Below are 9,952 nucleotides of genomic sequence, written 5' to 3'. Positions count from 1 at the left end.
TTATACTAAAGATACCATTCGAGACTCACGCATCTTCGATGTTTGAACGATTCTCGGTCAAATTTGTAACCACCTCCGGGTATGCAATGCAGGCGTAAATTCCATGCACCGTGTATACGTGTCTTAATCATGTCGATTTTTCAGCTGTCATTATATCGTTCAATTTGGCTTAATGTTTACATTAAGTTCTTCCTGAAAGAAACATTAATAAGCCCGAAAATTAGACAAAACTTGATAAAAACCTACTGCTGCGTGTAACTTGTACCCTCATTCACCGAAATAAACTATGGTAAGTGCATTTAAAGTGGCTCAACAGCACGAAAGTACTGTGTAGGTCAAGCAGAAACTGATATGTTTTGGATACTGTTGCACCATACGATCTCTATGTTGAGTGTTACATTGTATTTTTGCTATTTAGAAATTGTGCCAGCTTGTCTGGATCCCTTTCTGTATTGTTTATGCTACCATCTCCTTTGCAGAACAAATTAAAGCTGAATCAAAAGGTGAAGGTAAACAAATTTATCTCGCTAACACAAACCGGAGAGCAGACGGCCATCCGATGTCTGCAGGACAACGAATGGAAGCTCGATCTGTCTTGCGATACCTACTTCCAAAATCCGGATCTGTACTATCGTGAGCTAGACAAAAAGAAAATCGAACAGCTATTTAATGTGTATCGCGATCCGTCGGACCCGAATAAAATCAATTCCGACGGAGTGGAGCGATTTCTGGAGGATCTACACCTAAATCCGGAATCGAAGCTGGTGCTTATCATTGCCTGGCGCTTCAAAGCGGAGGCACAGTGCGAGTTCACACGGAATGAGTTCATCAACGGGTTCTACGATCTGGGTGTGGACAGTATAGAGAAGCTAAAGGAGAAGCTACCGAGGCTCGAGCAGGAACTGAAGGATCCGGGACGGTTCAAAGATTTCTACCAATTCACCTTCAACTATGCAAAGGACCCGGGACAGAAGGGCCTCGATCTGGAAATGGCTATCGCGTACTGGAACATTGTACTTAACGATCGGTTTAAATTTCTCGATCTTTGGTGCAAGTTTTTGGTGGTATGTACAATGCAGCTACCATTTCTAGTGCCAGAAGTGATCGAAATTATGTTTCTTTCGACAGGAAAATCACAAGCGATCAATACCGAAAGATACGTGGAATTTGCTCCTTGACTTTGCCACGTACATTGATGACAGTATGTCCAACTATGACGCCGAAGGAGCATGGCCGGTGCTTATCGATGACTTTGTCGAGTGGTGCCTGAAGCAGAACAAGGTAACTCATCCGTCGGTCATAACATCCACCACGGGCAGCCACGGTGGTGGGGGCGTAGTGTGCAGCCCACATTCGATGCAGCACGTCCCATCCAGCTCGACGATGATGAGTACCGTTCCCGTGCCTGGGGCGGCCACGGCAACATCTACGACAACGACAAGCAACCCGTACGGTGGCAGCCGGTCGAGCCCGTACGGTACAGCGGCCGGTAGCACGGCCAATATGTTTTACTAAAACCACGGCAGAACCCGTTAGTAGGTTAGTTGACCACAGTGAGGACAGTTAGTCGATCAGCCAACCAGCCCGTCACAGTCTCTCTTACTTTCCTTCCCTCTGTCCCGCTTCTGTCGGTGTTGCGTATCCACAGCGCATCGAAAAGCGTTGTCCTCAGTAAATGATCTTAACCATTTTATTTTATTTTTTCACACAGCGGCAGGAAATATCGTAGTTGTGTAGTGTTGGTGAAAATGTGGCAGTGCGATAGGGAGTTCTCTTTCATGTCGTACGGGTGGCTGGTTCCTACCCGTACAACTACCTGGAACAGAAACTGTGCAAACCCGCTGGAATCTTTTTTCACGTGCTCCTGACCACGTTTTGCATGTGCATTCATTCCCCCTTGTGCTCCTCAAGGTCTGTTAATATCTGATGGTCAACTAAACCTGTCAGATCGTAAATGAGATATTATCCTAAATCTGTAATGCAGTATGGTGGCAGCGACGTTCTGGTGCGAATTAGTGTTTGATTTGTTTCTCTTCATCATACTGAAGTTTCTATGCAAAAAAATCTGAAGTACTAATATTGCTTTGTTGTATAATATTTAATTTTTTGTAGGTTGCTAGAGGCATGCAAACGCGGCAAATGTCACATTGTACGCCACACGAGGGCATAGCGAACCATTTTTGAAAATAGAACATGAAAAGAAGAAGAAAAAACAGAAGAAACTTTTAGGATATTTTCGAAATTCACCTAGCAGAGCAAAACACTGCATAGTTATTGATTTGAAGAAAATTTAATGAATCACACCAATAATTAAGTTACGAATGTATACATCGTTTGCCATCGCATATTTTCTTTCTCAAAATGTAGATTTCTATCCGAAAAGAGAACCTTTCTTTCCAATCATCTTGTAACAATTGTTAGTTTAAACCTTCGCGGGCGATTTATTATGCGGTATCAATTATGGTACCTATCTACCGTGGTCGTTGTTCGCCGATATGGGCAATTGTTGGCCAATCGAATATGTTCAAGTACTTTTTTGTGCCTTGCATTAGCAGCTTTAAAACGAAAAAAACAAACAAACAAACATTTAGCTTAGTTAGAAGGATTTGCTAAGCATCTACCTGCTAATGTCTTTGGTACGGATTGGAGTAGGAAAATTGTGACGAGAATCATTAATTCACATGAGTTTCGCTAGGAGTCAGACTTTGCTTGCGTGTGCGATATCGCGCCAATCCTGTGCGTAAAAGGTCTCGATTCTCAAAACTCCACGTACCAACGGATAAGCCCGTGCAAAGCACACCAACTAACAGGTGGCATACAATTGAACGCCCGCTAAAGTATGCCTCTGACACTTTGCACACTATACCGGAAACTATTAGCACGCTCAGGTACATCGGCCCGGGCAGGGACTTTTGCAACGGGTTCATCCCAATCGAGCGGAAGTGCTTGGTGATGTAAAACACGCTATAACTGATCCGGAAGCTCATGTTGCAGCAATTCGCCAGTATGAAACCAACCGGACCGAACCAATTGGTAAGCTGATAGGACAGCAACAAAAAGGTGACGGAGAAGAAAGCCATATAGTAGTTGTAGGTATCGATCTGTTTGGATGTGTTCGTGGCAAACATGTACCCCTCGGTGATGCCGTTCGGGGCAAGCAGAACGATTGCAAGGCTATGCCAACGGAGCAGCTGCTCGGGCAGGCCACCTTCAACGAAATCTGCTCCACCGTACAAAAGCAACACCGTGCCGGAGTAGCTCTGCGCAAACACGAACGCCAACAGACCGATCGACGTTACCGTTTTCATTACGTACGCAAGGACGTCCGATGCTTCCTGTACCATTTCGCGCTTCTGCTCCGCCAGCGCCGAATCGCGTGCAATGGTTTGCGTAAAGTAGAAGTAGCTGCTATCTTCGATGGGACGGAAGATGAATCTGGCTGCCAGGCTGCCCATATTATTGACTACATCGTACGTTGCCTGCTCGCTGAATGTCAGCACCGGGCTAACGGACATGACGTACTTTTCACCCTCAGTTAACACTTGCTTCAGGACTCCCTGCTTCGCGAAGCTCAACACGAGCGTTTGTAGATCGGAGTTAAACATAGAGTTCTAGTGAGTGCACACGTGCGGGAAAATGCAAAATAAACGTTAAATTAGAGGAGACTTTGCACAGCAACTTTGCTGAACATACTTACCGGATTTGGTAGCACTCCTGGAAGCATTTGCTTGATCGAAACAAAGGGAAAATCGTCCATATTTTCAAAATGCTGTCCGTACTGGTCACGCAGCACGTACTTGTCGTCAACCTTTTTGAGATCCTTCCGATACTGCAGCAGCTTCGGGATGTAAAAGTAGTAGAAGGCATAGTTTCCGACTATAATTGTGCATGCACTGGTGATTTGTGCAATTCCGAAAGCATATATGGTAATGTCCTTGTTCATCAGCACGATCAAGATGAAGATGAACGATCGTATGAAGATGTGGCCGGTGTCAAGGATGACTTTCAGCTTCACAAAACAAAACACCTGCCCTACGAAGATCGGTGCCTCTGCCGTCATTTCAATGATGCACGAAAATGCTATCGCGAAACAACCGAACCGATACTGCTCGCCGTAGATAGCATCCACTGCCGATAGCCAGTTCAGCCAAATGTATAAGCACGGCAGGGTGAGCGCGAAACATACTGGAACGCTAGCAAGGGAAAAGAAACGTGCATCAGTTCTAGCGTTGTTCCAGGTATGCCGACAACGTACGTGATCCAGAGTTGATTTATCAGCTGAGCCCAACTACATTGCTTATTGTGGCGTGAGCTAAGAGCTGATCGGATGATCGCTTCCTTCGACAGGAAGAGCAGAGTGCTTTCGAGGAGCAGCAGTCGTACGTTCGTGATTCCAAGTACTTCCCGTCCAACGTTCCGCACTATGAATGCGTTGATGGCGAACGTAATACATCGGCATATAATCTGAAATAAAATGAACGAACGAGACGTAACTGGTAAATCTCTAAAATACACCTGTATTCATTACCTGAAAGACGATACTGAAGGAGGCATTCTGCAAGCTGCTAACAAGAACATTTCGACCCATGGCGAATTAAGTGTTTGTCTGTTTACAACCACCACACAAAACATATAACACATGCAACAATGATGTGAACACTTAGCTTCTACGGAAGAAATTATGGGGATCGTAATGCTCCGCAGCTCAACTACTGCATCCTGGCCTTGTGAAAAAAGGCCAGTCCTCGGAGCAGAGAACTTCTTGCCACCGGGGAATTATTTATGTTTACCGAGCTTGACTGGGACAGCTGTTTTGTACCGTGGTCAATTGTTGTGACGTTGGAACCGTTGCGAGCCAGTTTGACAGCTGACAGCACGTTCTACCGCTCGTTTGCTCGCTCGCTCACTCGTTCGTTCAAAACATCTTCGGGCAAGCTCTCTCTCGCCCTCGGTGGTTGTTTGCGTGACAAAGTCGCCGGAGTGCAGTCTTGTATTTTCATCTCAGCATCGCGTTTGTTTTGCAGATAACAGTGATTGTTGATAAAAAGTATCGCACCTAGACCAGCAGTTTGAATCGCCTTACATTATCTATATATTCTATTTTTCAATAAACCTTAAACATCGAGCCTTTGTGTGCGGGATAAAAAGTCTTGCAGCTCACGGCACATACGCGAAGTAGAAGTATACACCGTACGCAAAATGCCCGCAACAGTGCAGAACGTCTCAGGGGATAGTGATAAACATAGCAGTGATACGACGGCTGTTCAATTCTACAACGACCACGTTTTCAGTGCTGGAGGTGATGGAAAAGTAAAGGTAAATATCGTGGCCATACATTCTGCACCATATATGGTTTCTGTTTGCACCGCTTGGCTTCGAGAAAACGATCATTCTCGAAGGCGACAGCGGGGATCTAAAATTAGTTCTTCGCTTCTGAGACATGCACTTCCGATCGCCGTCATCTGTGATGCGCCAAGCGCTTTGTACGAATGAAAGAATGTAAGAGTTACAGATATTAATGAAACTCTGCGAGATTTTGGAGATAGCGCTTATCAATCGAATGCACGTACTTTTATCTTTACATTACCCTCCACATGTTACATTCAATGAAAAGAGTACAACAGCAAGCTTAGCCAACAGTCGTCGGCCTGCTATAACCGAAGCTTATTCATAATTTTCCAATTTTACAGGTATGGACTAAAGATTTACGACTGGTCAAAGAGCTTACGCCTCATGAGGCTTACATTTACGCGATGGTAATCGATTCGAAAGGCCAGCTCTATACCAGCAGCTGCGACGGTACGATCAAGTGCCTTACGAGCCCGCTCACCAGTGACGACTGTAAGGAACTGCTCAAATGCAAGGATGAGATCGAATGTCTGTTCGTCGATCCGAAGGATAATCTGTACAGCGGCGACGATAAGGGCATCATTACGATGTGGATCGATCAACGCATCAAGTATAAGTTCAATGTGGTCGAGCAGGTACGCTCGATGGCCATACAGAAGAACATAATATACTCAATTCGAGATAACGATCTGACCGTGACGGAAATCATCGAAGGATCCGCTTCGGGTCGCTTCATGACGAAGGCGTCCATCCCCGGCAGATGCCCGGTGCGGCTGTGCGGCGGTTGTACTGGGGATGGAGTTTACCAAAATGTAGCTATACTCACGCGAGATGGGTTGGGTATCACGATGATTCGAAATAGCAAACAGGAACAGTATCCTGTAACATGGACCAAAGAGGTATGTGGTATGGTTACTGTTGTAGTAAAAGAAAAAAAAATGTAATCATCGACTTGGTTTCGGTACTTTCCAGAATGCCCATAACATGATAATCAATGCCATGGCGGCGAAGGATGAGTACCTGTACACTGCAGGCTACGGCGGTATAATCAAGCAGTGGTCAGAGCTGGATGCTAAACAACCAAAACTGACCGGCGAAGTTGTAGTTGGTTCTAATGGCATTTGCATTAACGCTGTCGCTATGGGCGCGGACAAAACACACTTGTATGCCGGATGTAGCGACGGAACATTGCAGCTCGTAGCATTCGACTAAAGCTTCCCCGTCGAGCGATGCCATTTGGTGTGCATTTCATCCGTTTAGCGTCGAGATGCCTTGTGCCATCGGAATGCGAAAACGTAGTCAAGCTGGTTGGGTATATGCTTGCCTATTAATTGCCACCTACCTACTCGAACCTATTGCCGGTCGTAAGCTAGTCGAGCAGCCTTGTCGATGTCGGCGATTGCTAAACAATGAAACGATAGGTCGCTTCCAAAAGTAAAGCGTGTATAGTTTTTCCTGCATTAATTTATCGTTTACCTAGGGGAGCCAAAGAAATCATGTACTAGAAAGCAAAAGGTACCAAAGTTCAAACGGTTTGCGGTGGGAATGTTTGCAAAATAAATACAAACTGATTAATGCCATTTTTAAAAACGAATCCAAAGTGTATTCTTCGTTTAGTAAACCAACGACTGTCCCATTTCGTTCGTCATGTTGATCTGCTAAAAAGGCCTTTTGTATTAATCACACCGTTTTCTGTGTAAACCTTGTGATTTGGTTTTGAGCAAACGTCAAATAAACTGACAACATGCAATTGTTTGTATTTTTTTCTACAGCAATCGCCGCATTGGCCGTGTGGTCTGGAAGAGAAGCGATTTTTCGAGAATTATTATCCAGTGTTTTGAACTTCATTCAACCTCATCCAACTGCACTCCGCAATGGAAACTATAGCAGAGCAGAGTGATGTTTTTCCGAAGCTGAACGTCGAGGAAGAGCCCGAGCTAAGTGCTACTGAAGTGGAATCCATGTGCATGAACTGCCACGAAAATGTAAGATGACCGGGAGCACACACACACTAAAGTTGGGTTAAGGCGGATCAATCATTCGCGGGGTGGTGGTAGTTGAGGTATTACTTTGAATCTCCTTCTCATTTCAGGGCACTACGCGTTTGCTCCTCACCCAGATCCCTTTCTACAAGGAGGTGGTGATAATGTCGTTTTCCTGTGACCACTGCGGGTATGAGAATAACGAAATTCAACCTGGTGGTGAAATTGCACCGAAAGGTATCGAATTCCGCACCGAGATTGTGACGCCCCGTGACCTGAACAGGCGTGTGGTGAAGTCGGACTTTTCGTGCATACGCATTGAGGAACTTGATTTTGAAATTCCGGCTCAATCACAGAAGGGTGAGGTAACAACGGTGGAGGGTATCATCGATCGTGTGGTTCGAGGGCTGGACCAGGATCAGCCCGTCCGTCGGATACAGCATCCGGAAGCGGCGGAGCAGATTGATGCATTTATCAGCAACTTGCAGAAGCTGAAGGAATTGGAACGACCTTTCACACTGACGTTAACGGACATTTCGGGCAACAGTTTTGTGGAAAATCCTAACGCTCCGCAAAAGGATCTGGCTACAACGATATCGTACTTTCAGCGGACGAAAGAACAAAACCATATGTTGGGCATTTTCGCGCATGACGAAGTTGCCGATAAACCAAGCAATGATGCGGTGGAGGAATCCGTCAAGCTTGAATCGGTGCCAGAGGAGGTGGACAGTCTTTTGAAACCAATTCGCGAAGGTGCCTGGCCGCTGGAGGAGCTCCAGGGTGAGGTGCTGCAGTTTCAGACGCACTGTCCCGAGTGTGCTGCCGCGTGCGATACGAACATGAAGGTGACAACGATTCCCCATTTCAAGGAGGTAGTGATCATGGCCACGGTTTGCGACAATTGCGGTTTGCGCACGAACGAGGTGAAACCGGGCGGGGGCATTGAAGAGCAGGGCGTGAAAATCGAAGTAAGCGTGCGTGGTAGGATCGATTTTGCGCGTGACGTACTGAAATCGGAATCCTGCAGCTTGCATATTCGCGAGCTGGAGTGCGAGGTCGGTGCCGGTGCGCTGGGTGGAAGGTTTACCACGATCGAGGGCCTATTGACAGCGATGCGTGAGCAGCTGGTGGAAAGTACCGGCATGTTTATGGATTCGAATGACGCAGAAACGAAAGAGCGAATGGATAAGTTCTTTGGCGAACTGGACGCGGCTATCGCTGGCGACAAACCGCTGACGATAGTGATGGATGATCCTACTGGCAACAGCTACGTGCAGTCACTAAACGATGATGGTACACCCGATACGGCATTGCGGATCATTCGTTACCATCGATCATACGATCAAAACGAGGAGTTGGGTTTGAACGACATGAAAACGGAAAACTACGCTGAAGAAGAGAAGACAGAGGAAGCGGATAAGAAGGAGAACTGCTGAACGAGGTCTTACAGGATCGTAATACATAACGTGTGGTAATAATTGTAAAGTGGGTGGTTTTATTGAAGAATAATAAAACACAAATAATGCGCTGCTTATTTCTCCGGCTGTCCAACGCCCTGCTGATTCTGCGACTCAGCGTCCTCACGAATAACCGTTTCACCGTCGAGTTTTTTCAGCGGAAGCAACCGTTTGCTTGCCTCCGCCCGCCAAATGCTCTCTTCCATCGACTCCACCAGTGGATTGCCGGCAAAGAGCAAGTCTTCCAGCATGGGCAAATCGGCCAGACGGTTGAACTCGACCCAATCTTTGACCAGATTGTTGCTCATGTACAGCACCTTCAACCTCTTGAGCACACTGATGCCTTTCAGTTTTTCGATTAGGTTGTAGCTAATCCAGAGTTCTTCCAGCGTATCACTGACTCCTTCAAGGCCGGAAATCGCTTTGATGTAATTGCGTCCCAGTGAAAGCACCCGTAGGTTCTTCATGCCGCTTAGTCCATAGATTTTGTCAATCATATTGGTGGATAGCGATAATTTTCTATCGAATAAAACAAGCAAATTGTGGCGCATCTGATTGTATCGTTTAGGTAGCATTGAATAGAAACATTATATACTCACTGGCATGCCGTCAGCGTTGAGAAGGTGGTATCCATTTTTTCTATTGGAGGCCACTGGAAGCAGAGGTCAATCTCTTTCTCATCGCATGAATTTGTTTTAGTACGATCTTCGAGTCGTTTGAGAGCTTCTTTGATGGTGGTAGCTTTGGCTATTGCCATTTTGTAAAGTAATTGTAAAAGATGTTAGTAAAATGATACAGTTCTGATGAAAGCGCACGTTCTCGAAACAAGTGGAAAAAGAAATGGGGCAGCAACAAACAAACCAATATCAATAATAATAAAGACCGGTAACCATGGAGAGAAAGAGACGACAGCAGCTATCGCACCCTCGTAGTTCACATGGCAACAAAACAAAACAAAAAGCTTCTCGCTCAGCGACCGTGACAGGACTCGAACCTGCAATCTTCGGATCCGAAGTCCGACGCCTTCTCCATTAGGCCACACGGCCACGCTGGAGGAAGGGCAAAATTTATCCTATATTAATGCGTTCTCCATTTCTATCGCACTTTCGTGGACGACTTTCACAGCCAACTATTTTGGATATTCGGGATATGGAAGTCATGGAA

The 9,952-nt window shown here is 45.9% G+C and overlaps 5 protein-coding genes and 1 non-coding gene across 6 annotated transcripts; 3 read left to right on the top strand and 3 right to left on the bottom strand.

Moving 5' to 3' along the window:
- Positions 1 to 135: 135 nt before the first annotated feature.
- Positions 136 to 2,335, top strand: LOC120952713 (DCN1-like protein 1). Its single transcript, XM_040372183.2, has 3 exons — positions 136 to 289; positions 480 to 1,064; positions 1,129 to 2,335. The coding sequence occupies exons 1-3, from the start codon at positions 287 to 289 to the stop codon at positions 1,513 to 1,515; spliced, it is 975 nt and encodes a 324-aa protein (XP_040228117.1). The 5' UTR covers positions 136 to 286; the 3' UTR covers positions 1,516 to 2,335.
- An 86-nt stretch (positions 2,336 to 2,421) lies between these two features.
- On the bottom strand, positions 2,422 to 4,836 carry LOC120952709 (protein RFT1 homolog). Its single transcript, XM_040372180.2, has 4 exons — positions 4,529 to 4,836; positions 4,256 to 4,464; positions 3,698 to 4,193; positions 2,422 to 3,611 (listed from the first exon to the last, which is right to left on the bottom strand). Exons 1-4 carry the CDS (start codon positions 4,586 to 4,588, stop codon positions 2,673 to 2,675), a joined length of 1,704 nt encoding a protein of 567 aa, XP_040228114.2. The 5' UTR covers positions 4,589 to 4,836; the 3' UTR covers positions 2,422 to 2,672.
- Positions 4,837 to 4,970: 134 nt separating this feature from the next.
- On the top strand, positions 4,971 to 6,943 carry LOC120952714 (uncharacterized). Its single transcript, XM_040372184.2, has 3 exons — positions 4,971 to 5,316; positions 5,691 to 6,248; positions 6,322 to 6,943. Exons 1-3 carry the CDS (start codon positions 5,200 to 5,202, stop codon positions 6,559 to 6,561), a joined length of 915 nt encoding a protein of 304 aa, XP_040228118.2. The 5' UTR covers positions 4,971 to 5,199; the 3' UTR covers positions 6,562 to 6,943.
- Positions 6,944 to 7,091: 148 nt separating this feature from the next.
- On the top strand, positions 7,092 to 8,865 carry LOC120952710 (zinc finger protein ZPR1). The gene is made up of 2 exons (XM_040372181.2): positions 7,092 to 7,334; positions 7,442 to 8,865. The coding sequence occupies exons 1-2, from the start codon at positions 7,224 to 7,226 to the stop codon at positions 8,765 to 8,767; spliced, it is 1,437 nt and encodes a 478-aa protein (XP_040228115.2). The 5' UTR covers positions 7,092 to 7,223; the 3' UTR covers positions 8,768 to 8,865.
- On the bottom strand, positions 8,667 to 9,875 carry LOC120952717 (dynein axonemal light chain 1). Its single transcript, XM_040372188.2, has 2 exons — positions 9,388 to 9,875; positions 8,667 to 9,307 (listed from the first exon to the last, which is right to left on the bottom strand). Exons 1-2 carry the CDS (start codon positions 9,543 to 9,545, stop codon positions 8,863 to 8,865), a joined length of 603 nt encoding a protein of 200 aa, XP_040228122.1. The 5' UTR covers positions 9,546 to 9,875; the 3' UTR covers positions 8,667 to 8,862.
- Trnar-ucg (transfer RNA arginine (anticodon UCG)) lies at positions 9,762 to 9,834 on the bottom strand. Its single transcript has one exon. It is a non-coding gene; the product is annotated as a tRNA-Arg (tRNA).
- Positions 9,876 to 9,952: the final 77 nt, after the last annotated feature.

The sequence above is a fragment of the Anopheles coluzzii genome, chromosome 2 (genome assembly GCF_943734685.1).
Source record: "Anopheles coluzzii chromosome 2, AcolN3, whole genome shotgun sequence".
Classification (NCBI taxonomy): domain Eukaryota; kingdom Metazoa; phylum Arthropoda; class Insecta; order Diptera; family Culicidae; genus Anopheles; species Anopheles coluzzii.
This window is presented reverse-complemented; position numbering and strand designations above follow the sequence as displayed.

Bases quoted from the DNA above. Each gene is read 5' to 3' on its own strand.
- LOC120952710 (XM_040372181.2), top strand. From the start codon at position 7,224: ATGGAAACTATAGCAGAGCAGAGTGATGTTTTTCCGAAGCTGAACGTC. The intron at 7,335-7,441 runs GTAAGATGACCG...TTCTCATTTCAG, and splicing joins GCATGAACTGCCACGAAAAT to GGCACTACGCGTTTGCTCCT.
- LOC120952713 (XM_040372183.2), top strand. The intron at 1,065-1,128 runs GTATGTACAATG...TTCTTTCGACAG, and splicing joins TTTGGTGCAAGTTTTTGGTG to GAAAATCACAAGCGATCAAT.
- LOC120952717 (XM_040372188.2), bottom strand. From the start codon at position 9,545: ATGGCAATAGCCAAAGCTACCACCATCAAAGAAGCTCTCAAACGACTC. The intron at 9,308-9,387 runs GTGAGTATATAA...TTTATTCGATAG, and splicing joins TCAACGCTGACGGCATGCCA to AAAATTATCGCTATCCACCA.
- LOC120952709 (XM_040372180.2), bottom strand. From the start codon at position 4,588: ATGGGTCGAAATGTTCTTGTTAGCAGCTTGCAGAATGCCTCCTTCAGT. The intron at 4,194-4,255 runs GTACGTTGTCGG...TTCCCTTGCTAG, and splicing joins ATAAATCAACTCTGGATCAC to CGTTCCAGTATGTTTCGCGC. The intron at 3,612-3,697 runs GTAAGTATGTTC...TGCACTCACTAG, and splicing joins CAGGAGTGCTACCAAATCCG to AACTCTATGTTTAACTCCGA.
- LOC120952714 (XM_040372184.2), top strand. From the start codon at position 5,200: ATGCCCGCAACAGTGCAGAACGTCTCAGGGGATAGTGATAAACATAGC. The intron at 5,317-5,690 runs GTAAATATCGTG...CCAATTTTACAG, and splicing joins GAGGTGATGGAAAAGTAAAG to GTATGGACTAAAGATTTACG. The intron at 6,249-6,321 runs GTATGTGGTATG...GGTACTTTCCAG, and splicing joins CTGTAACATGGACCAAAGAG to AATGCCCATAACATGATAAT.